The sequence below is a fragment of the Danio rerio genome, chromosome 8, assembly GCF_049306965.1.
Source record: "Danio rerio strain Tuebingen ecotype United States chromosome 8, GRCz12tu, whole genome shotgun sequence".
NCBI lineage: Eukaryota > Metazoa > Chordata > Actinopteri > Cypriniformes > Danionidae > Danio > Danio rerio.
Window position 1 is genome coordinate 19,765,307 of NC_133183.1, and position 26,180 is coordinate 19,791,486.

Below are 26,180 nucleotides of genomic sequence, written 5' to 3' on the forward strand. Positions count from 1 at the left end.
TTGTAAGAACAGAACAGATGAGCCTGAAACAAAGATGTCAGATGTTATTTAAACTGTTCTCTCTGTTTGCTACAGGGCGATTGGCTGCATCATGTCAACACTCTTCTATCCCATCATCACCTTCCTGCTGCTGGCTCTCTGTATTGCATACTGGGCTGTTACAGCTGTGTATCCAAATCTATATGATTATTTGTTGCCCATTAGAAATATCTTGAAATTTAAATATATTGTATTTTATTTTTATTTATAGCAGCATTTTATAATATGGTCATATTGTTTAACATCACTTAATGTATTATCTAGCAAAGTATGTCTTAACTTTTGTTAATGTTAGTTGATAAAAGTAAAGCTATTAGTTGTTAGTTCATGTAGAATTGTGAGATTTAAAAAAAATGTGGAAAAGGGTTAATGCAGATTTTTATATATTATTTTGGCAAAGACTGCCTGTTCTGTCTGATATAGTTATTTTAGCAGCTCTGTTTGATGACAAAAATGACACTTCAGTTTACACTTTAGTCTCCTTAACCTCAACTTGTTTTAGTTTCCTGGCATCGTCTGGTGAGGCCGTATACAAAGTAATGTCAACACTACCCGACTGCAAATACACAAACCTCACCTGTGACCCAGAGGTAATCTCTCATCTTGCAATAAACTGATTATCTGATATACAAGATCCATTTATTAAGTCCATTTATATTGCTAAAGATTTTACTGTGCATCCGGAATGTATTCATAGCGCTTCACCTTTTCCACATTTATTTATGTTACAGCTTTATTCCTAAAGGGATGAAATTAATTTATTTCCTTAAAATTCTACACACAATTCCCCATAATGACAATTTGAAAAAAAAAAATTGAAATTGTTGCAAATTTATTAAAAATGAAAAACCTAAAAAAAGGTTTTCACTAAGTGTTCACAGCCTTTGCTCAATACTTTCCTGATCCACTTTTGTTAGCAATTACAGCCTCAAGTCTTTTTGAATATGATGCCACAAGCTTGGCACACCTGTCTTTGGGAAAAGAAAATGAATGAATGAATGAACCCCAATGAAGCTGCTGAAACATCTAAAAAATGATCAGTGGAAACAGAACATACCTGCGCTCAATTTAGAGCTTCATGAAAAAGACTGTGAATACTGATGTACATGTGATTTTTATTTTTTTTATTTTTAATAAAGCAATTTTAAAAAGATCTTTTTTCACATTGTCATTACAGGGTATTGTGTGTAGAATTATGAGGAACTAAATGAATTTAATCCAATTCGGAACATAAAAAAATGTGGAAAAAGTAAAGCGCTGTGAACACTTTCTAGATGCACTGTATATGCATTATATTGATAATTCTTTATGTCTCTTTGTATTTGTGTTTCAGACCTTCAGCCAATCAAATGTGACTAAACTGTGTCCGGGCTCTCAATGCACATTTGCTTTCTATGGTGGGGAGAGTCTGTACCACCGCTACATCTTTGTGCTCCAGCTCTGCAATTTGCTGGTCTTCCTGTGGCTGGTGAATTTCACCATCGCTCTTGGCCAGTGCACCCTTGCTGGGGCTTTTGCCGCATATTACTGGGCCTTGAGGAAGCCGGCAGACATCCCACCATGCCCTTTGGCTTCATCATTTGGCAGGGCTTTAAGGTTTGTGGCCGTCTGAGCTCTTAGAAGCTTTTTGGATGATAGTTTATGTCTGTGAATGCAGGACTAAACTTAAACGTTCACTGTAATTGCATTTCAATTGTTTAGTTGTGTTTTTTTGTGTGTTTTTTATCTTTTGTTGTTTGTTTTGTTTTTTTTTTGTTTGTTGTGTGTTGAGTTTTGTTTTATCTTTTGTTGGTTGTTTTGTTTTTCTGTTTGTTGTGTGTTGAGTTTTGTTTTATCTTTTGTTGGTTGTTTTGTTGTGTGTTGAGTTTTGTTGGTTGTTTTGTTTTTTGTTTTGTTGTGTTTTCAGTTTTGTTTTATTTCTTGTTTTGTTGTGCGTTGTGTTTTGTTATCTTTTGTTGTGTGTTTTGTTTTTTGTTGTGTTGTTTTGTTGCATTTTGTGGTTTGTTATGTTTTATTGTGGCTTTTGTTTTTGTTTTTGTTGTTGCTTTGTTTTTTGTGTTTTGGTTTTGTGTTATCTTTTGTTGTGTGTTGTTTTTTATGTGTTGTGTTATCTTTTGTTGTCTGTTTTGTTTTTTGATGCGTTGAAATCTTTTGTTGGTTGTGTTCTGGGTTGTTGTTGTGTGTTGTGTTATCTTTTGTTGTGTCTTGTTTTGTTTAATTTTATATGTGTTTTATTTTATTTTTGTTGTGTCTTTTGTGTTGTTTTGTGTTTTGTTTTTTGTGTTGTTTTTGTTATATTTTATCTTTTTTGTCTTTTGTGTTTTTTGTTTTTTGAGTTTTTTGTTTTGTGTTATCTTTTGTTGTGTGTTTTGTTGTGTTTTGTTTTATCTTTTGTTGTGTGTTTTGTTGTGTTTTGTTTTATCTTTTGTTGTGTGTTTTGTTGTGTTTTGTTTTATCTTTTGTTGCATGTTTTGTGTTTTGTTTTATCTTGTTGTGTTTGGTGTTGTGTTTTGTTTTGTGTGTTTTTTGTTTTATGTTTTATCTTTTGTTGTGTGTTTTGTGTTTTGCTTTTTTTTTTTTTATGTTTTATCTTTTGTTGTGTGTTTTGTTGTGTTTTGCTTTTTTTGTTTTTTGTTTTATATTTTATCTTTTGTTGTGTGTTGTGTGTTTTGTTTTATCTTTTGTTGTGTTTTGTTGTGTTGTTTTGGTTTTGTTTTGTTTTGTTGTGTTGTTTTATGTTTTGGTTTTGGTTTTTTGTTATCTTTTGTTGTGTGTTTTGTTTTGTTATCTTTTGTTGTGTGTTTTGTTGTTTTGTTTTTGTGTTGTTTTTTGTTTTGTGTGTTATCTTTTGATTTGTGTTTTGTTTTGTCTTTTGTTGGATGTTTTGTGTTTTATTTTTTTTTTGGTTGTTTTGTTTTGTGTTTTGTTTAATTTTGTTATGTTTATGGTTTTGTTTTGTTTATATAGTAAATTTAAAAACAACAAATTTTGTAATGTTATTCCAGGTATCACACAGGCTCTCTGGCATTTGGAGCTTTGATTCTGTCCATTGTCCAGTTCATCCGGATTATTCTGGAGTATCTCGACCACAAACTGAAAGGTATAAGATCGCGTTCGATTTTTCAGAAGTTTGACTGATTTGCTTCATTACTCAGAGATACATCAACGGATAATAATGAACACTGCTCTTTGTTTCAGGTGCTCACAACGCATTCACACGCTTCCTGCTGTGCTGTCTCAAATGCTGTTTCTGGTGCCTCGAGCACTTCATCAAGTTCATGAACAGGAATGCTTACATTATGGTCAGTCAGTTCCCGTCTTCAGGCATTTCATTACTTTATTCTAAATATACCACTGCATAAATGAAAGATGTTTCACTGTGGATGTTTTTTATTTGTTTATTTTTTAAGCAGGAAAAGATTAAAAGGTAATCGGCCTGATAAATAAATGCTGTTTTTCAGCAGGTTCCTGCTCTGCAGAACATAAAAAACAGACAGTAACCTTTAACATACCATCCATCTACACAAGAGAACAGTACAAACAATCACCAAAATATATAATAACATTTAAAATACATACAAAATGAAGAGAAACAGGCTACTATCTTAGTAGCTACAGCAAGTTTAAAGGGATGGTTAACCTAAATATGAATTTTTTCCCCATTTTTACTCGCCCTCCAATGGTACCAAACCTTAATGATGTTCTTTCTTCTGTTAAACAAAAGAACAATATATTTTAAGGGATGTAAATAACCATTGACTTCCATAGTATGGAAAAAAGTCAGTGGCTACTGGCTAGCAATATTCTTAAAAACTGAAAAACACTTGTTTGTGCATATACTGACAGAAATATTGACATTCCTCTTTTCCTATTCATGTTTTCAGATTTCAATATATGGGAAGAATTTCTGTACTTCAGCGAGAGATGCTTTCTTCCTGTTAATGAGGAATGTCATGAGGTAAGAGTCACAGCTGAGGTGTTTCTAATGGCATTGTCAAAGCATGAAACTGCAAGGACTTTCATTCATGCACACCTGGGCAAGAATTTTTTTCTGCTTATTGCGACTTTTCAAGATGTTGCATTTTACCTTCAATGCCGTGTAAATCACTTGTGGAAAAAAGCATCTTCCAAACGCGTAAATGTAAATCTTTTTTGTCCTTGCTAAAGTATTTGTATACAAGGTTTTGTTCCTAATGTCAGTTTGTGTCAGTGCTTGTTACAGTCACAATTTCAACCGTTTTTGAGATGCGGTACATATACAGTGCTCAGCATAATTGAGTACACCCCATTATGTTTGTGTATATGTATATGTGTGTTGCCCCATTATTGATTTATTTATTTTTTTCGTATTTGTCACACTTTAATGTTTCAAATCATCAAACAAATTTAAATTTTAGTCACAGATAACACAAGTAAACACATCATACAGTTTCAAAGGTTTTATTATTATGGGAAAAACAAAATACTATTAAGTTTTATTATTAATATAACTAAGTTTTCCCTTAATAATATAAACCTTTATTTTAAAACTGCATGATGTGTTCACTTGTGTTATCTTTGACTAATATTTCAGATAATCAAACCAATTTAAATAGTAAAGCGTGACAAACATGCAAAACAAAATAAGGAATCAGTAAGAGGCAAACACTTTCACACCACTGTGTGTGTGTGTTAGTAAGTGAGAGACAGAGACAGTCTAATTTGTGTGCAGTCACAGCTCTGAAACTAAATATGACAATATACAGCATCTTTTTATGTTTGTTTATTAATTTATTCACCCTTAGAGTTGCTGTTCTGGACAAGGTGACTGATTTCCTGCTGTTTTTGGGCAAACTGTTGATCTCAGGGAGTGTGGGTGAGTAACCGCTTCATTTGTGTCAAAGACTTGATCCAGAGACTGCATAGACCTACATTTGGTTATATACACCAGAGTTACTTGTGTTTTCACACTGTTTGCCATCGCATCTCTGTTTGTTTACTGACTTTGTTTTTCTTCAGGTGTCCTTGCATTCTTTTTCTTCACCCGCCAAATACCAGTAATCCAGGAAGAAGTGCCGTCATTAAATTACTATTGGGTCCCTCTACTGGTGAGTGACAATTTTGCAGCCTGCTTAGGTTAAAAAAAGATTTCAATAGTTGTTAATTAATGTGTAAAAAAATACAAATTATTATTATTATTATGAGTATTATTATTATTAAATTAACATACATATTACATACAAATATATAATAACAATAATAATATATGCATATTATATATATGCACACACACACACACACACACACACACACACACACACACACACACACACACACACAGAGACAGTTAATTACAAAATTCCTTATTCTTTTTTAAGGAATTTTCACAGAACTTCCTATAATCAGGGATTGACATAGTGAATTGGGGCCCTAGCAGTGAAACTCAAAACATTCTCTTTCTCTCTCTATATATATATATACTTTTTCTCTGTAGATTCTTTTTTTTTTTTTGGAAAATAAACGGAATGTTACAAATAATTTTAAAATATGTTAAAATATATTTTAAGTGTAACCTTTATCTTCTTAATGTATAATTAAATCCAATAACTTCACAAATAAAAATCAAGTTCACAAATTATGTACAGTTAATAAGATATATTTATAATTAGATTTTAATATTTGCATGTGCAGTACGGAAGGAGCATTCCACTAGGCTTTACGTGGGGGCCCTCGGTTTTAAAAGAAAAACGTTAAAATCTTAATGGTTATAGACAGATTTTACAACATATGACAGAAAATTTCAGCATATGACAGAAAACAGCTTTATGATTAAAGTAGGCATTTTGGCATTGGTCGGGGCACCATAATTCCCTGGGGCCCCAAGCGGCTGCTTACCTCGCTTATTTGTTAAGTTTCCCCTTGCCTATAATTTTTTGTCGTCTGGAGAAAGTCTTATTTGTTTTAATTCGGATATATTTTTTCAAAAACATATAAAGGTCAATATTAGTAGGCCACTTAAACAATGAATTTTTGTCTATAGTCTACAGAACAAACCATCATTATACAATGACTTGCCTAATTACCATAGTTAAGCGTTTAAATTGCACTTTAAACTCAATACTAGTATCTAGTAAAATATGTGCTGTCATCATGGCAAAAATAAAATAAAGCAGTTATTAAAATTAGTTACTAAACCCATTATGTTTGAAAATGTGTTGAAAGAAATCTTCTCTGTATTAAACATAAATTGCGGTAAAATATTAGTATTGTTTATAATATTAATATATTTAAAGCAAACAACATATAAATAAAATAATAACTGCTTTTTATATATTTTAATATTAATATTTATGTTTGTTTGCATGTACACAAAGTAATATTTATTTCAAGTCATGATGGAAATGCATTGATCAGAAACTCTGATTCCTTCACAGACTGTGATATTTGGATCATATATGATTGCGCATGGATTCTTTAACGTCTATGCCATGTGTGTCGATACACTGTTCCTCTGCTTCTGTGAGTACACCTTCCTAAATCTCCAACAGTCACGAACTGCTTCAATAAATGCTGAACATCGCAGTATTTTCATCTCATCCTTATTAAAAACTTCCTCACTGCTCTTCCTTTCCATTTCCTCTTGCATGACTTTGATCTCAGATTTCCACCTATTATTTTTCTCCTTTCACTTCTCCTCAAACTGTGCGACCGCTCATTAACTGCTTTCTTCCCACTTTTTCCTCTTTTCTTTCCTCCTGTGTTGTGATGTGGCATGACGCTTCAGGTGAAGATCTAGAAAGGAACGATGGCAGTCCTTCTAAACCGTATTACATGCCTCCAGGCCTGCACAGGATACTGAACAAATCTGAGCAAGCAGGCAAAAAGTATGCGGTGTCCTGAAAGTGTCTCGTCACTGGGAGTGTAGTACTGTAGCTCGCTGCATCTCTGCCACTCGGCATTCTGGGATTTGCCATCGGGAGCAGATTTTTTTCTGTTTCCAGAAGCGTCGTCTGCTGATACTGACTCGCTCTTGCTGTACTTTTCCATACTTTTTTCCTTCTGTTTCTTTTTACTGACATTCTGGTTCTGTCCATCCTTGCCTTACCTGTTTGTCTTCTGGAACAAAGTAACTGAATGTAAGGTCTAATAATACTCTGGTAATCAATCATCATAGCAATTTCGAAATTAAGACGCATCAATCTTGATTTATTTTTCAGTGCAGGTTTTTCTCCCCTGCTTTTTTCTCAATATTTTATTTTAGTATTTTTTTGTTTTGTTTATTTAATTATTTATTGTTTTTGTGTTATAATTATATTGTTTTATATTATTAGCATTGTTTATTTTATTTATTATTAATTTTTATTGCAGCTTTTGTCTATTTGTTTTATTTTATTTTATGTTGTTTTACTTTATTTTTGTTTATTTTATTTATTATATATTTTTTGTTATTTTTATTGTATTATTATTTTTATTACTATTATATTTTTATTGCAGATTCTCCCCCTCTTGCTCTTTCCATTTATTAAATTTTATTTTTATTATATTTTTGTTTATTTTATTTATTATGTTTATTGTATTTTTGTTAATTTTATATTATTATTAATATTATTTGTTTTTAATTGCCGATTCCCCCTCTGATTTTCCCCCATTATATTTTACTTTATTTTATTTAATTTTTTATTAGATTTTTGTTTATTAATTCATTATTATATTTATTGTATTTTTGTTATTTTTATATTATAATTTTTATATTATTTTTAGTATTATTAATAATAATAATAAAAAAATTATTGCATATTTCCCCCTGCTTTTTTCTCTGTATTTATTGATTTTTTTTCTATTTTTTTATTCTATTTTTGTTTATTTGATTTATTATTATTTAAAATAATATTTTTATTGCAGATTTTTCCCCAATTTTGTTCTCTTTTATTTTCTTATTTTTCCGTTTTATATAATATTTATATTTATATTTTGTGTCATTTTTACTTTATGTATTTATTATTATTATTATTGTTAGTTATTATTAATATATTAATTTTATTTTTATTTATTTTAAAACCTCCTAGCCCTTGATTCAGTATTTAGGATTTTCTTCTAATATTTACAGCATCATAGAGCTGCAATTTCTGTCATAGGTGCCAATTCAAGTTACTGCCAGTACGTTGTTTCCTGCATACAATCAAATAATCTACTTATAATAAGAAGAAATTAACTAAGTAAGCCCATGTATAGTACATTAAAAATAGATGTTGTTTATTGAGGGTTTTCACTGATGAAATTATCATAGATCCCGCTAATTTTTCTGGCTTTTTGAAACACCTTTTGTACTCCCAGCGATCGATCGCCTATAAACAAGTCATAGTGAAAACTGCCCAAAACACACAAGTCTTATCTGTACAGTGTTTTAAATTTAACGAAAGAAGCAACAGAGAATCACAGAAGCATAAGATGAATATTTGTTCACGATCGGCCAAATGAACACGATCAATGGCCCGTCGATTGGTGCATCTTTATATTTATCTTCATCTTACAGACTCTTTCCTTACAACTCTTCTTCATAAGCTCAAGAAGTAAATGGATGTTCATGTGGATGACCTGAGACACAACGAGTTTCATATTGACTTTGTTATAATTATAATAGATTGTGTGTATATTCTCTTATAACCATGTTTTTGATAGTCTCTGAATTTTCAGGTGTTCTGACGGCAGTATTTAGTAAATGTGCCTAGTTTAAAAGGAAGTCCTGCTCTCCTTTTGGTGTTTTGCAATCAATTTGAAGGTTTTTTCCAAGTTTCAATTTCTAGAGGGAACATAAAAGCCATTTTTTTGTAATTTTTGTAATGTGTACATGGGGTTTGATGCTGTATCTACTGTGCAGAGTTTAGTACAGGTTGTCTTTTAATGGGGGAATGTTTTGTAAAAAAAAAAAAAAAAAACATTTTAAAATGAAATAAATTGTTTTTCCATTAGAATAAAGCTGAAGAAAATATTATGAGTGGTTTGATTTTTATTTTGTTAATGTTTTACTAAAAAGTTATTCAATATAGCCAAGTCAATATTTATTTATGAAGTGTTTTTAAAAACAACAAGTTGTTTACTAAAGCGCTGTACCAAGCATGCACCATTTAAACAAAGAACAATTCTAACTGACATACACTGTAAAACCCCAAAAGTTAACTCAAACCTATTGAGGAAACCGATTGCAACAAACCATTTAAGTTCAAAAACTAATCCTAATGAGTACTGTGAGCTTACTCCGTTTGAGTAAAACCCAATGAATGAAGAGAACTCCAAACCAACTGAGTACTGTAAAACCCAATTAGTTAAGGTAACTCAAACCGTTTGAGGACACCGATTGCTACAAACCATTTCAGTTAAAAAAATGTTATCCTAATTAGTACTGTGAACCTAATTCAAGTTAAAGTAATAAGGTGTTTAATTAACTCATTACCTTCAACAATGAGCTCAAAACTTATTTCAAATGAGTAGAATTAACTTTCAGTAAATCGAGTTCACTACACTTTTCATTTCTTAAAGTTGACTGTTATGTTTTTACAGAATCTCATCTGGTGTTAAAAGCCAAAGAGTAGAAATGAGTTTTAAGACTAAACCGAAAAGTTTTTGGCCTGCCTAACATGGTTTTAAGGCAACCACAAAAGCAAAGTGTTTTCATGTTCCTGTTAACAAACGAGCAGCAGCGATCTACGCCATCTGTAGACAAGTAAGGGAGGCAGTATCCACATAAAAAGCATTAAATTAATCTAGCTGTGACAACAAGGGAGACAACGGAGTGAGGATCCAAATGCAGGCTTTTTTTAGGGTGGTCAGACAGGCAATGGTCAAAGATGGGCGCAAACGAGAACATGCAGGGAAATCTGGACGCATCGTCAGGTAACAGGCAGAATGTCGATACAGGCGGCAGGCAGGATAAACGATAAAACAAAGCAAGGGTCAATACACGGAGAGACTAAACCAGGAAATGCTTTGTAATGCTACAGAGTATGAAATCAACAAGACTCAGCAATGTCTGTGGGTGTGTGTGCTGTTTATTTAGTCTATGGCTGTGTCCGCAATCGCATACTTCCATACTATATAGTAAGCTAAAATCAGTATGCGAGTCGAGAAGAATGTCAGAATTTATAGGGTAAAAAAATCAGTATGCAAGAAGCACCCTGATGACCTACTACTTTCGGTGAGATTCTGAAGTGTGCATCAGATAGACGCTACGCCATCCCATGATGTCCCATGAAGAATTCATGAATGGGAGTGAAGCGACACAAGTGACGTGGGTGGGTCACGTGATCATGACAAAATGGCTAATGTAGTACATCCGAGTTCCATTCATACTGCTCGTATTCATAATGTATAGAACGTACCTTTCTTATGGTCGAGTTGTACATTTAAATTCAAATGCTGTACCTGTTGAGTAGTATAGGCAGTTTTGGACGCAGCCCATGTCCTGAGTAGCTCCCAGCTGTGTGTATGTGTTTATATGTGTGAGTGAGTGAGTGAGTGAGTGAGTAAGAGAGAGAGAGAGAGAGAGAGAGAGAGAGAGAGAGAGAGAGAGATATCAATGGAGAACCGGGACAAGTGTGTGTGTGTGAGGTGCCTGAAAGGAGTTGTAGTTATGGTGACAGAATTGTAGTCAGAGTGAAAGTGAATGTTTTCCAGCGATCTATGCGGGTTAGGTCGCTAATGATTATGACACTAGCAGAGTCAATATAAAAATAATTTAAAAACTTTTAAATTCATAAAATACAGAAAAGACTTGAATGGATAATTACCTCAACAACAAAAAAAACAACAACTAGCTTTTATTACTGATTTAAAGTCACTATCCATAATAACAGCCAGGTTTTTCACATCAAACTTCACATAAGGATTTTAAAACACCAAGATCCAGAAAATCCCGAGCACCCCCATATCCAAATACCCCCACTTCTATCTTTTCTTCATTGCACATTAACAAAACTCTAGTGCCAATGAAGATTTAATGTTGTTAAGACAGTTTAAAATGGTGTTATGAAACCAGCATCTTTTTGCTTTAAGGGTACATAAAGCTGCATACAATTGTAATGACTTCTTATACTTCCTCCAAATAGACCCTAATGGATGCAGAAATAGGGAAAACAGAATAGGGCCAAGAATGGAATCTTGAGGTACTCCACAACCTTCTGTCAAATAAATATGACTGAAACCATTCCAAGGCAGTACCCTTAATACTAACACAATGCTCTTAGTGAGAAACCAAAACCTCATGGTTATTGTTCATAACGATCTCATAGTTTTGTGTTTTTGTAATGTTATAATTTTTATTATAGTAATAATTGTGTTTGAAATAATTTTCCATTTAGATATAGACAATAATAAATTTGAACAACCACAATATTTTATAGTATTGTAATATAATCCTTATCATTATAATATTAATTAATCATTAATCTGTGAATTAATTTATATACATACTGTATACAAGTCAATGTTTACAAGTCAATGCAAGGCCAGGTGAGTTTATTTATATAGTACATTTCATACACAGTGGTAATTCAAAATGCAAGAATAAACGAGACCGATTAAAAGAAACAATAAAATAAAAACTTTTTGGGAAGGCCAGTCAGGAGTCCATTACAGTAATCCACCCTGCTGCTGATCAAAGCATGAACAAGTTTTTTTAAGTCCTCACTGAGACCAAAGCATCTAGTTTTGGCAATGTTTTAGAGATGATCGTATAATGATTTAGCTGCTGCTTTGACGTGACAACTGAAACTCAGATCTGACTCAATCACACCAAGATTCTCAACCTTATTTTTTGTTGTTTGACCTTTAGAGCCAAGGTTTTGCATTCACCTTGAGAACCTCATCTCTGTTCCTAAATGCGATGATAACGTTTTCTCTTTGTTTAACAAGTTTATTATTTTTAGATAACCACCATTGCCTATGACTTCTGGCAAAAAATCACATTATTATTATTATTATTATTATTATTATTTTATTATTATTGTTATTTATTATATTGATATTGGTGTTCTTTTCTCAGTGCTTGATCTGGAGAAGAACGACGGTTCAGCAACCCGTCCGTATTACATGTGCAGCAGCCTGAGAGCCATTCTCAACAAGAAGAACCAGAAGAGACCCAAGGAGACCAAGAGAGGTAGAAAACAAAAGAAGGAGCAACCAAAAAGCAGACACTGACATGAAAAACAGACACTGCCGATGCTCAGACTGTGTGTGTTTCCAGATTATTCGCATCTGTGAGACTGACAGATTTATGAAGGATTATGTACGCACTGTAGGTCGTATTTTTTAGTTTTGTTTCTTTGTTTGTTTGTCTGAAACCCAAAACTATAAGATTCTGTTTGTTTATTGGGAAATTAAATACACTTACAATTAACACAAAAACATTAGCTACATGAACTTAAATTAGGGCCACTTTCCAACAACCTTAGGGGCTGATCACACCAAACGTGCTTTTTGCGCTGAGAGGTGCATTTTTTGAATAATTTACTAATGCCGTAAGTGTTTTGTGCGCTGCTTATGCTCCCTGCCTGCTGGTCCTCGCGTTTTCGCCGTTGCGTGCTGTGCACTCACAGTTGGAAAAAAAGTCAACTCTGAGCGGAAAAAGCATGTTACGTCAGTCGCGTCTTTTTAATTTTCCAATCAAATGAAAGTAGAGGCGGGGTTTCCGTTGAGGTGATAGCAGTTTTTGTGTTGTCAAGGTAACTATGGGGACATTGACGATAGAGGAGAGACTAGCAGTCGCTGTTTTTGAGTTATCTGGAGCTGTATGACTTTAGGCAAGGCAAGTTTATTTATATAGCACATTTCATACACAGTGACAATTCAATGTGCTTTACATAAACAGGAATAAAAGAGACAAGTATGAATAAAATAAAAACAATTAATACAAAAGATGAAAACAGCATAAAGACAGTTTTTCCTTATTACAAAAAACCAGGGTATCATATTTTCTCATTTTACTCTGGGACTTTCCTATCCTCTCTGTTGATATTTTCGGTATCTTTTAATATATTGGATGTCTACGACAGATTCGATTTTTCACCTTTAATTGAAATTAAAGCCTTACAGCTCTAATTACATGCCTCCCAATTTCAACTTCCCCTGATTTCTACCCCTTCCCGGGAGTAGATCGCTTTACTTTACCAAACGTAATAAAAGGTCTTGATCTCAGCCAGTCGCTAGGGACTTTAACCCCCCACAACAGTTATCTGTGGCGAGTCATCGCCTCGGATCTCGCTTATATTAATTACACTGCTATCCCACAGAGACAGATCTACCAGTATGGTTACAAATTATTTACAATTATTTATTATTTGGTTAATTATAACAATATCAGCAGCAACACTCGCACACAATACACTGCAAATTCAGTCGTGGGTTTAATGACATAAAAAAGCACACGGCACTTCTTTTTTTCTTGTCAATAAAAAAGGCAGTGTGGTGCGCATTGCGTTTTTGTAATGTAAAAGTGTGTTCGGTGTGATCGGGCCCTTATACAGCATAAAAGGAGCCAAGTTATTTTTTAAAACTACACCAACTGTGTTTGTCTGAAAATAGAAAGTCAAATTTACTGAGGATGGCTCGGGTAAATTATAGTATTGTTTCTCAACCACGTTCCAGGAAGCCCACCAACAGTGCATATTTTGGATGTCTCCTTTGTCTGTCATACCCATTACAGGTCTTTCAGTCTCTGCTAATGGGCTGATGATCTGAATCAGGTGTGCTTGGTTAAGGAGAGATGTAAATGTGCAAAGTTGGTGGTCCTCCAGGAACGTGGTCGAGAAACGCTGAATTATAGGGTCATTTTTATTTTTGAGTAAACTCTTGCTGTAATTTTCTGGTTGTGGATGTGGATTCTGATTTAAATGTTTTTATTGCTCAGTCAACTTTTTTCTTAGAATGATACCAGCAGCATTGCTACTCAGTGCCGTTATCTTTAAAGTTGTAGTATGAATCGTTACCATCTTTGTATGCATTTGTAGAATTTTTTTAGCTCGTCTTTTATATGACCGTTGCGTTCTGTTAGCACCCGTTTGGGGTGAAACCACCACTTCTCTCATATTGAGAAAACGTTGCCGTTTGTAATCGCAGTTTAGCTGAAGTGCCTTATTCCAACACACAGTTTAACAGCTCTCTTAACCTCAAGCACATGTTGATATGAGCCCTTTTTCTGCTGTGCAGAGCTTATAACTCTATTTATTCCTTCATTACTGCTCTCATTCATCAGATCCATTGCACTTTTTAACCACACATCTCCTGTGCTATCATCGTGTCCGTCCATTTTAGCCAAGAAAGAACTTAAAGTTGTTAATTATAATTTATATATATTTGAATGGAATATTAGGAGTTGTTTTAGGTCGATTCATTTCTCCTCATATGTTGATGAAGGTTAGTGATTATTGTTTATTAAGTGATTCTCAAAAATATGAAGTGTTTGTTTGACATTTTTTCTATGAACATATTTGAGTCAAAATGTGTTCTTTACCAGTTTATTGCTATTAATTACTGGTATTTGACCCTCATAAATCATAAAAAACTGTATTTTTGAGTTTAACAACCATCTAATCGTCTTATTGGTATGTATCTACTTGTCATATGTTTTCTTCACATAATTTTTGAGCACATTTTGTAATGCATAATAACATTGTATATGATGTAATCCCAATGCATGCCAAAAAAAAAAATACATTTGGAAATTAAGTATTTCATATAGACAATGTCAATAAGTTATTTTTATTTTGATTGTAGCAACAGCATAAACTATGATAAATAAACACATAGTTCAAGCAAAAAATGTTATAATTTACTCATTTTTTCAGTTGACTGAAACATGTTTGTGTTTATTCTCTATAACAGAAAAGAAGATGTAGTAAAACATGTTGGAAACTGTTAACTTCTGAGTTCCCTGGTTTTTTTTTCTCCTAAGGAATTCAGTGGTTACAGGTTTCCAAGATTCTTCTAAACATATTCTATTGTGTTCAACAGAATCCCGAGAGAGAGAGAGAGAGAGAGAGAGAGAGAGAGAGAGAGAGAGAGAGAGTACAATAGAGTGAGCACAATAGAGTGAGCAAATGTTTATTTTGGGTCATCTATCCCTTTAATACATGGGTCATGCTCACATTTACAGTAAGTGTAGACTACATGTCGAAGTGAGGTGTAAAATGTTTAGCTGCTGCTGATTGGTAGATGAGTGGACTGGTGGTACAGTAAAGGCTGATAGAGCAGAGATGATGCTGTGTTCACTGGAGACAAAACACAAACACACAAGGATAGATTCATAAGTAACACTTTACAATAAGGTTTAGTTAATGTATTTACTAACATGAAAAAACATTGAACAACTGATTTATTACATTATCTTTTGGTCTTTGTTGATGTTAGTTAATGAAAATAAAGCAATTTATAGTTCATGTTAAGTCACGATGCATTAACTAATGTTAGCAAACACAACTTATGGTTTTAATGATTCAGTAGTAAATGTTGAACTATGGTTAATACATGATGTAAGTGCTTTTCCATTTACGATTAAATTGCTAATATTGGGCTCTTCTCCGACAACTTTTAGCAAAATGACTTCACTTGGTATTTTTGTTGATTAGATTATACTGTCTGGGTTAGTCATGAAGTTACAGTACCTGCCAGTACCTTTGGTTTAAAACACTGACAGAGCATTAATCAATGTTCCATAATGCAATTCAGTAAGACAATTATTAGCCTATTGAATGTTTAATTCTTTTTCAAATATCTCCTGAGATATTTTTTCCACAGTATTTGCCATTATATTTTTTTCTGGAAAAAAACATACTATAGGTTTCTTTAATACAGCTGGAATTAATATAAATATATATACAGCTGAAGTCAGAATTATTAGCCCCCCCCTGTATATTTTTTTTCTCCAATTTCTTTTTAATGGATAGAAAATTTCTTCAACACATTTCTAAACATAATATTTTTAATAACTCATATTTAATAACTGATTTATTTTATCTTTGCCATGATGACAGTAAATAATATTTGACTAGATATTTCTCAAGACTCTTCTATACAGCTTAAAGTGACATTTTAAGTCTTAACTAGGTTAATTGGGTTAACTAGGCAGGTTAGGGTAATTAGGCAAGTTTTTGTATAATAATATTTTTTTCTGTAGACTATTGGAAAAAATGTAGAGCTTAAAGGGACAAATAATTTTAACCTTAAAAAAACTTCCATTTTAACCTTCATTTTCTAACCTTGTTTAGAAAATGAAATACTGCTTTTATTATAGCCTAAATAAAACAAATAAGACTTTCTCCAAAAAAAAAAAAAAATTATCAGACAAAAGTGTTGAAAAAAATCTCTCAATTGAACAGCACTTGAAAAATATTTTAAAAAGAATTTGAAATTCACAGGAGGGCTAATAATTTTGTATTCAGCTGTAATGAAATGAAAAACGGGAAACTGTAAATTACCTTTATTACAGTTTGAAAGCCTTTTCTATTTACAGATTTCATTCATTCAGTTTAACGTTCTTTCAGTATTTCTTCTCTTTTCGCACTATAAACTGATAACAAATTATATAATTGCATTATAGTCAGATCTCACCATGTATGCAGGTGTTGTGCAGTCCTGTAAGCAGGGTTGTTTCTGTATATCTCAGCTCATTCACAGTGGATGTGGACGACAGTGAAGACAGACCAGCTGAATGAGGGGTAGAAACGTGCTTCTTATGACGCGCACGGCAGTTCTGAAACCAGACCTGAGCAGAAACAAAGTGGTAATGATTTAGACAACCTATGAACACTTAATTTATGTTATAGAGCACAGGTGTCAAACTCAGTTCCTGGATCGCCACATCTCTGCACAGTTTTGCTTTAACACTAATTAAACAAACCTGATCGAATCTATTCAATCTTTCAGGCTTGTTTGAAACCAACAGGTAAGTGTGTTGAAGCAGGGTTTAAACTAAACTGTGCAGGGCTGCCTGAGTTTGACACCCCTGTTATAGAGTAACCAGTGATGTTATATTTACAACCGCTCAGTTTAGGCACTTTTCAAATTGCTAAAAAAAAGTAACCTGAATGACGCGTCGACTAAGTCCAGTCTGTTCAGCAAGACTCTGAAGCATCTGTGCGTCTGGATTATTGTCCTGAACAAACTGAGCCTGCATAACCTGTAGACCACAAAATCAATATTGTGTCAGCAGAGCTCAATAAAGTAAACCAGTGTTAAATCTTGACTAACCTTATGCACAAACTGCAATATAACAAGGATCTATTATTGCGAGCTATACAGGGTGTGTGATAACTCTACTTTATTACACTGCTGTCAAGAATACTCAATTCTGATTGGTCAGTCTCAACATTCTAAAGTATGTTATTTCTAGTCAACTGCTGAATAATACAGGCTCATTCGAAAACTTCAAATCGCCTTGAATATTAATGAATAGGCCTATGTTCACATCCATATTCCTGCATCTACATTAATTTGTATCTGCTTGTCTGTCATGTTGCGGTATTTGACTGTTTGGGCACCATATGTGAATGAATCATACGTAGGTTAGTCTATTCTCCAATTCACCGGTTTCGTTTCTGTCAGCTTTGCATTTTTTAATTGTTTGGTGCCCTCTTGTGTCTGAATAATGCGCAGGTTGGTGTGTACTCCATCTGCTGTTTTCATTCCTGTCAGTTTCGCATTTAAATCAAATTTTTTAATAATAAATGAACCATTACTACTCAGAACAATGTTTTGTGTCTATTTTCTATGTTTTGTGGCAAGTAGTCATGTAATAAGTGGGATAAAGTACATGCAGGAGGGTTATTTTCACAGATTATAGCCCTTCAGTCTTAGGCAAGAGCCCTCCACTTTGTATTGGACTCCCAATAAGCCTGTCTGACTTCATTCTGCGATAACAACCTCCAGGATGTACTTTATCCCTAATGTAATGTGCCATGAAAGGTGTGGTTTTACCTAAACTAAAGTCCTGCATAGAGAGATCTATACAGTTTATAGATTTAAATATTCTTTATAATCAAACTGTGTAATAATGGTGCAATTGAATTAGCTTAATGTTGTTGAGTTTACATTAATGGATGCAATTTGCTTAATGATCACTGGTGTCACTTTAAACAAGAGTATCTAAAACAGATGAAAACAAAGTCATATTTCAGGATCATTGCTGTCTATCGAGGGTCAAAGAGCTCTCGGATTTCATCTAAAATATCTTAATTCATGTTCTAAAGATGTTGATGAATGTCTCAGGGGATTGAAATGACATGATGGGTGAGTAATTAATTACATAATTTTCATTTTTAGGTAAACTAACCTTCTAAGTCTCATTTCTAATTTCAGAACACAGTGTGAGACATATTAAACAATGAGAGCATTGCTTTGTTTACCTGGAGCTGGTCTGCAGTGAAACTGGTACGTGCTCTTTTAGATGGTTTTTGTTTTATCTCACAGCCAGCAGCCAATGCTTTTTCAGGACTGACGGATTTCCCTGAGATTATAAAAGGCAAGAGACAGATGTAAATGTTACAAGCAAGATGACAAACCCAAGCCTTTATTTCAAAACTAAAATACTGGTCTGGATTATTATTGCCCAGACTATGTAAATCAGATTAGTTTAACCTAGTAAAAGATACAGTGTAAAAAATATCTATTAATTAACAGTTTCCATATATATTGTGATTCACAAGTGTTTTCCGTTTATTTACGGTTGTGAATTGCATTATGGGATGTTGATCTCTGTTCTGTCGTCTATTGGTGTTAAAAATTCAACTAACCGGTTTAACAAAGTGACTTTTATTGACATTTTTGTAGTTTGAAGTAACATAATGTCTAAGAAATAATTAAGAAAAAAAAATGTCTGTAAAATAACAGAAACTGTTCTGGCAGTTTATTACAAGGTTTTCATACTGTAATATACCACACCAACACTGACAATATGTCGCTTTTTCAAACTTTCCAAGGTTAAAAGCTGTTAGAAGAAAGGTCAAGATCCCATAATGCAGTTTAAAAGCATGAATAAACTGGGGAAATAAAAAAATAAAAACAAGAATCACAAAATACGGCAAACCGCTAATTAATGAATATTTTTTACAATGTAAAGTTATGGTAAAAAATCGATTCTAAGCTTGATTTTTAATGGCAGATGGTGCTTTATGCTTTACAAACCGCCGTACTCTGCCTGCATCCACCTCTTTATAAATGACACTTGAAACTAAAATAATCATTGATAAAGGTAGGAACGTTTTAAGCGATTTACAGAAGTGTTCATAAAGAGCTGTGTTTACATTAATCTAATGACATTAAAGTCAACTTGCATAACTCTTCGAATGCACAAACACTCATGAATGTTTGAGTGTACTGTTAAAAACTAGCCTACAGCACCATCTGCTGTTAAAAAACTAAGCTCAAAATCCTCTCAAGAATATTAATGCATTTTGACAATCGAAGAATCGATGCAGAAAGGCTGCCCATATTTTAAAATCTACTTTGCATGTACTGTGTTTTTGTTGAGTATATTATTGTAATACCTCAGGCATTTAAGTGATAAATGGATTACATTCAAAGGGCTTTTCAGAAGGTTTCAATCATGCTGATGATTTAAAAGCATTTCACATTTCCTAGGCTTAATGAGCTTAAACGCCCTGTTTGAAATGTACATTTTGTGATCTCAAATGAAACAAGAAGACAGGGCAGGATTACACACTGTTAACGATTTAACTGTAAAATGAACTGTGTTATACAGTAGGACAGTTTTGCAGTATGTTATCATATCTTAAAGTTGCACTGAGAAAATGTTATATTTTACAATAAATATATACAATATTGGTAATACATATTCAGCCAATTAAATGATGCTGTAAATGTAGAAACAGTATTTCTGCTGTGGTTGAATACAGTAAGTTACTTTAGATTCTACAGGAAATTGGTAGCAGTGATAAGCCCCTCCTCTTTAAAACAAACAATCAACAGAGTTTTGTTTTTATCACAACTCTGCGAGAGTGGTTTCGTCAAATGAAAAGCAAAAAAGAAGCATCTTGAAAGATGGGGACATGTCAGATACTATAGATCATTTAATTGGTCAGAAGATTTGATGACAAACTGGCATATCAATTGATGTCAAGAAGGTTGACCCATTTAAGCGGAAGTGACAAACTGAGGATGTTTTTATCTTCTGTGAATTTTGTCACTGTTTGTGAGCATAGATATTCATAAAGCTAACATACTAATACTAACAAATAAAGAACTCACCTTTTTCAGCAGGTCTGTTGAGTTTGTCCAGCATGCTGCTGTAATGGATTCGGCACAGCAGTTTTTCCCCAACCAATGCGAACTCCTCTCCAGTGGACAGCTGCCTTTTACAGGAGAAACAGGAGAAACATGCTAGATGGTAAACATTTCCCTTTGCTCTGTGAACCCAGTCTGAAGAGTGAAGCGTTTCTCTGCAGCACGAGCACCATGTCTGAAACCTCCTGCAAGTCAAACAGACACATTTAGCTCTAGATTAGGGTAAACGCATATTAAACAATCTCTTTTTATATGTATGGCAAGATCCTTTTGAAAGCTAGTATCTATTTTTATACTACTAGTACTCATTGTTTTAGCTCTATATTTCCCAATAAGTACTGGTTCTAATTTGTTTCCTTCTAGTTTTTATTAATTACATACTGGTACTTGTTCATTCCATACTTATCATTGTACATTATACTAGTATGTGTTTATTAAATACTAGTATTATGACAGATTAATGTTACATATTAGTACAATATACAATTCTAAATTATTCAAAAGATACTACTGCACTTATTTAATAAGTTCAATCATCTAATAAATAAAAAATGGTGCTTAATATTGGTTTCAGATATTATGAACTACCATCTAAATAATATGGGTAACATTTTTTAAGGTTCTCTTGTTACAGGTTTCATATGCTTAATTACAATTATTTTTGCTTAATTACATGCAATTAATGATTATTACTCTGTAGTTAAACAATTACATTGTAACAAGGACATCTTAAAATAAAGTGTAACCAAAATGTGTACTATAATATATAGCTGCTAATATATAGTAAAAACTTGCACTAGACTCAATAATGGATCCCTATAAATGTCAGTGGTAAAACTTTTGAAATATTAATAATAGAACGATTGCTTCTCACTACTAATATCTAAAAATATATATACTAGCATCTACACTGCAAAAAAAAAATATATTAGTTGACTTTATATAAGTGCATTGTAAAAAATTATGGTCAATTAGTGATGACATGTTTTTAGTTCATTGTAACTTATTAAACTAAGTTAATCATGTTCTAACTTAATTTTATAAGCGATGAAAGCTGTTTTAAGTCAGTGCTTTTAAAACAGTTAGTTGACTTTACTTTAAAAAGTGAGTAAACTCGTTGGCTTTCATTTTTTAAGTAAACGAACCATGTTCAAAATTAAAATGTATTTACATCAACTCAATTGTTCCAAGTTACAATGGATTTATTCCTTTACTTTAAGTAAAGTCAATTGTCGCTTTGGAGGCAATGGGTTTACTCACTTTTTTAAGCAAAGTAAATAATCCCTTTTACTGTGTATTGAAAATGTTGTATCTAATAAATCAGGTTATGTTGTTAATATGCTACTTTCTGATATCTAATGAATGACTAGCATATCTAAAGAAGCAGTATAAATATAGATACTAGTATTTTAATATATTATAGGCTTATTTTAATCTTGCCATATACATACTATATTTCAGAAATACCTGAAGTAATGTAGCTTGCAGAAAATCTCACGCTCTCGGACATAGCAGGTTGTCTGTTCGCTCAAGGTGGTCTGACACACACTGCATGAAAGGCATCTCGCATGCCAGCACATGTCATTCACCTGCATTCAACAGGAAATTACTTATTTGACCTTGAATTGATTGACATTCAGATGAATTAATGCATAAATGAAAAAGACTATTCTTACCTTAAGCAGATGCCTGTCTAGGATGTGCTCTCTACACCTTGTGCAAACTGCTTTGCCTTGAAAAGCATCAGATGCCATTGTTTCAGGTAAAGCAGATGGAGAAGCCGGATCAGATCGGCCATTCTTTGCTTCCGGTAAGCTCTGTGAGAATGAATGCTATATTAACATTTCAAAGAGACACTTTTATTAGCTGACCATATAAAGAATAAAGTTACTGGAAACTGCATTTTACGATTTGTTCGATTATCTCATAAAGTCATATTAAATTTCCAGTTCTCCAGTTCTTGAGGGTCAAAAATGAGACTCCATCTGCATCTAAATAAATGTACAATTTTGTGTATATGCAAAACCCATTAAAATCAATGAAGTGGCGACTTCAATGTTTTAAATAAATAACTGAAAATAACAAGTCAAAATAAGGTTGAAATAATGGGATGATGTAAAGGGTATACATGCATGAAAATCTCTTTTGTGTCGTTTATCCATACTGTAGTTGCTAGATCTTTACAGTTAAAAATAACCAACATTTAATAGCATTTAAAATCACATTTTTCTTTTTAGTAAGGATGAAAATCTGATTTTAGATATTGTTATGATGTAACCACAAGAAGTCGCATTTAAGGGATAATTGACCCAGACATTAACCTCAATGGTTCCAAACCTTTGTTTATTTTTTTCTGTTAAACACACACACACACATTTTTTTTTAAGAATTTTCCAAAAACGTCAAACAATTGTTTCTAAATATCTTTTCTCAAACAGGTTTGTAAAAGGTGAAGAGTGAATAAATGATGACAGAATTTTCAGTTTTGTGTAAACTATCCCCTTAAATGGCCCACTGTTATAACAGTGTAATAATACACTGTATTAATACTGCCAGCCTTTATTTTTTTTATTTTATTTAAACCTTACAAATCACTTAAAATATTCAACCGACTTGAAAAAAACTCATGTGATTTAAAAATTCAAGTAACTTAATTTAATAAGTTAAATAAACAAATGTCACGTCTGATCGTTTTAGCTACTATTATTGAATATGCCATATACAACGTATTTTAAACGTCTAATTTACATAGGTTATAATATATAAGGTTCTGGCTTTTCTCAATCAAATTCTCCTCCAAATACAGTAGATTTTTCTTATTAATTGTGTTGGCTTGAGGAGGTATAGGCTACTGTATAGCAACTGTTGCACGCGTGTTCTCATTTTTAGCATCTCTTTTGTATATGGTCAAGGCTGTTTTACATTTATCATATTGTAGCCTACGTTTAGGCTAATTGGTCAAAATGTAAAGAAGCGTCAAAATACGATTTGCGAGAGACGAACTTGAGCGGATTAAACAAACAAAGACTGTGGTATGTCTTGAAATTTATAAATGCACCTGACTACTTCATGGCTGACTGAAAAAGTTTGACTACGGCCTGTAGTTATGGTCATAAAAATATAGGCTACATACCATACAAATGTTGCTTGAAAGTTCTCTGGTAAAATCCTCACAGCGTCTCGCGTTCATGTCGGTAGTGAAAGCGCTTCGGTTTCCAAAATCTCGCACCGAAACACCCTTTAAATGTGCGCGCTCCATCCCATAAACATCATCCACTTGTCTTTTCACCATGACAACCGCAATCGCCAAAATAAATTTTCTACATTTAGACTTCCAGAATCTTAGTCATTAGTAAAACACGCTCAACTCTTGGACCAATGGTTATGTGTATTATGCACTTGAAATCCGCATTAGGGATTCGGAAACGGTTCACACATAATGCCTTCACCCCAAACGTATCAATTACGAATGCCAGTCAAAACCGCTGAAGAATCAGTGGAAGAAGAGAATTGATTTATTTAATAACAGCAATTAAAACCAAACGCGCAACCAGAGCGACCCAAAGGTGAAGAGGTCTCATTAAACTCTTGACACTTAATTGCCACGATTTTAAAACGGGTGCTTTCCTCTTGTGCCATAATTCAGGGGAAGTATTTTGTCCGAGTTGTCCACAGAACACATCTTCTGGACAGAAAATAAATGAATCAGTCGATTATTACTACAAGAAAATTGCTTTATCGATGTTTATGTATAATTGTTCATTGTAGGCTATCTCACTTGTTGAAGTCAGAATTATTAGCCCCCCTGAATTATTAGACCTCTGTTTATTTCCCCCCCAATTTCTGTTTAACGGAAAGAAGATTTTTTTCAACACATATATAAACATTCATTCGTTCATTTTCTTGTCGGCTTAGTCCCTTTATTAATTCAGGGTCGCCACAGCGGAATGAACGGCCAACTTATCCAGCAAGTTTTTACGCAGCGGATGCCCTTCCAGCCGCAACCCATCTCTGGGAAACATTTGTAAACATAATAGTTTTTATAACTCATTTCTAATAACTGATTTACTTTATCTTTGCCATGATGACAGTAAATAATGCTCGACTAGATAGACCCTTATATAGCTTAAATTTAAAGGCTTAACTAGGTTAACTAGGTTTACTAGGCAGGTTAGGGTAATTAGGCAAGTTATTGTATAACCATGGTTTGTTCTGTCGACTATCAAAGACAAATATAGCTTACAGGGGGCTAATAATTTTGACCTTAAAATGGCTTTGAAAAAAAATAAAAACTGCTTTTATTAGTGGTGAAATAAAACACATAAGACTTTCTCCAGAAGAAAAATATTATCAGACATACAGTGAAAATTTCATTGCTGTCTCAAACATCATTTGGGAAATATTTTGAAAATAAAGAAAATTCAAATGGGTTTTAATAATTCAGCTTTCAAACTAGTCGTGATCAGCAAGTCATTGGCCTGAAGCAATTATTGTGAATTGAAAAGTAGCAGCTGACACATTTGATCTGAAAAAAAGAAAAGAAAAAAGTTTTTGCACGATATTTGAATTCATGTTAATTCATAATCACTTAATCATGATCATCAACTTTTATAATAAATAATACTTAATTTTTGGAGGGCATCTGTTCGTGAGTGGTTTGTTAGCTATACCTAACTTTAACAATTATAAACATTAGTCTATATTTGAACATATTCTAATGTGTGTAGTATCTAGTAGGGGAGAACGAGGACAAAGGTAACATTTTTCATAAAAACCTCATTTTAAAAGATAATGTTTTAGCAGAAATATATTTTTGTTGTAGACCACAAGAGTGGTCTTTATAATAATTTTATCAAAATAACAATATTAATAATACATATATGAATAAATCGTTTATAAAGTTTTGTAGGCTTATGTGTGTGTATATAAATAAATTCAGTTGTTCATTCCTGTATTTATTTATTTTTGGAGGGCCTACTAAAGGTTATTTATCTGTTAGATTAAACCCTTTATAAATGTCAATAGAAGTTTATGCATACTGAGTAATTCAATTAGCTAACTACAAATCATGTTTATTTATTGTTTTAAGTATTTTGGTTCCTTTTTACATAGATAAGTGCTTAACTGTTATTATTTAGTGTGTCAGTGGATGTATTGTGGTGGTTGTGGTCAGTGCAGTGTGGTTTGAGTTAAGGACTGCCGTGATCTCTGTCTGTCTGTCTGGCCAATCAGTGCGCAGTGGAAAATGCCCTAATCAGAGGAGATTGCTTTCTCCACAATCACAGCATAAATGCCCAATCCAGCTCTGATTGCACTTACTGCCGCACACACACAGTACTCTCAAATAAAACAAGCCTACTGATGCCATCCGAGATCCGACACACACACACACACACACACACACACACACACACACACACACACACACACACACACTCTCCCCCATTCCTTAGGGCTATATGCATGCAATATCTGTTTACAAGGCATCACAGACATTTTGATAGGATGCACGAAATGTAATTCACGTGGGCTATACACTGTATATATCAGCATGCAGTTAATATTACATTGATAATTATACAACAAATAAAAGGGGCTTTGAAATGCATTAAAGGAGTGAACACAGAAGGAGCATTCATGCATTCACAAATGCCTTTTTTTAATGGAACAGAGCGCAAGGGTCTCAATTGGGTTTTAACCACTTATTGTTTTAACTTACATTAAAAGTAACAACCTCAGACAACCATAGCCCAAAACAACAACAAAACATAGACGAAATGCAAGAATGTGTAGTTATAAACTAATTGTTTTGTGGAATGCTATGCAAAAACATGGGTTAGCTGAAATGTAATTAATAGAGTAGCCTGCATATG

General features: G+C 33.2%; 2 protein-coding genes across 13 annotated transcripts in view; one reads left to right on the top strand and one right to left on the bottom strand.

Annotated features, from left to right (window-relative positions):
- The window catches only part of slc44a5b (solute carrier family 44 member 5b), an 80,831-nt gene extending 66,001 nt beyond the window's left edge, over positions 1-14,830 (top strand). For 7 of the 12 annotated variants that reach the window (XM_068222972.2, XM_073909546.1, XM_073909545.1 and 4 more), the window contains 10 exons: positions 76-168; positions 542-629; positions 1,373-1,635; positions 3,045-3,139; positions 3,238-3,341; positions 3,924-3,997; positions 4,824-4,894; positions 5,038-5,126; positions 6,453-6,537; positions 12,056-14,830. In XM_068222972.2, coding sequence (XP_068079073.1) covers positions 76-168; positions 542-629; positions 1,373-1,635; positions 3,045-3,139; positions 3,238-3,341; positions 3,924-3,997; positions 4,824-4,894; positions 5,038-5,126; positions 6,453-6,537; positions 12,056-12,210 — 1,117 coding nt within the window. In that variant the 3' untranslated portion in view covers positions 12,211-14,830. Of the gene's footprint in view, positions 1-75; positions 169-541; positions 630-1,372; positions 1,636-3,044; positions 3,140-3,237; positions 3,342-3,923; positions 3,998-4,823; positions 4,895-5,037; positions 5,127-6,452; positions 6,538-6,802; positions 7,265-12,055 lie in introns of those variants that run through there. The other 5 variants (XM_073909547.1, XM_068222973.2, XM_005166847.6 and 2 more) reach the window with 3 other exon arrangements.
- LOC799481 (LIM/homeobox protein Lhx8) lies at positions 12,811-24,828 on the bottom strand. The gene is made up of 8 exons (XM_009303875.5): positions 23,441-24,828; positions 21,984-22,124; positions 21,775-21,896; positions 20,272-20,492; positions 18,411-18,511; positions 17,090-17,185; positions 16,618-16,771; positions 12,811-15,278 (listed from the first exon to the last, which is right to left on the bottom strand). The coding sequence occupies exons 1-8, from the start codon at positions 23,597-23,599 to the stop codon at positions 15,202-15,204; spliced, it is 1,071 nt and encodes a 356-aa protein (XP_009302150.4). The 5' UTR covers positions 23,600-24,828; the 3' UTR covers positions 12,811-15,201.
- Positions 24,829-26,180: the final 1,352 nt, after the last annotated feature.

Bases quoted from the DNA above. Each gene is read 5' to 3' on its own strand.
- LOC799481 (XM_009303875.5), bottom strand. From the start codon at position 23,599: ATGGTGAAAAGACAAGTGGATGATGTTTATGGGATGGAGCGCGCACAT. The intron at 18,512-20,271 runs GTGAGTTCTTTA...TTATAATCTCAG, and splicing joins CAACAGACCTGCTGAAAAAG to GGAAATCCGTCAGTCCTGAA. The intron at 17,186-18,410 runs GTAAACAAAGCA...TGTGGTCTACAG, and splicing joins TCACTGCAGACCAGCTCCAG to GTTATGCAGGCTCAGTTTGT.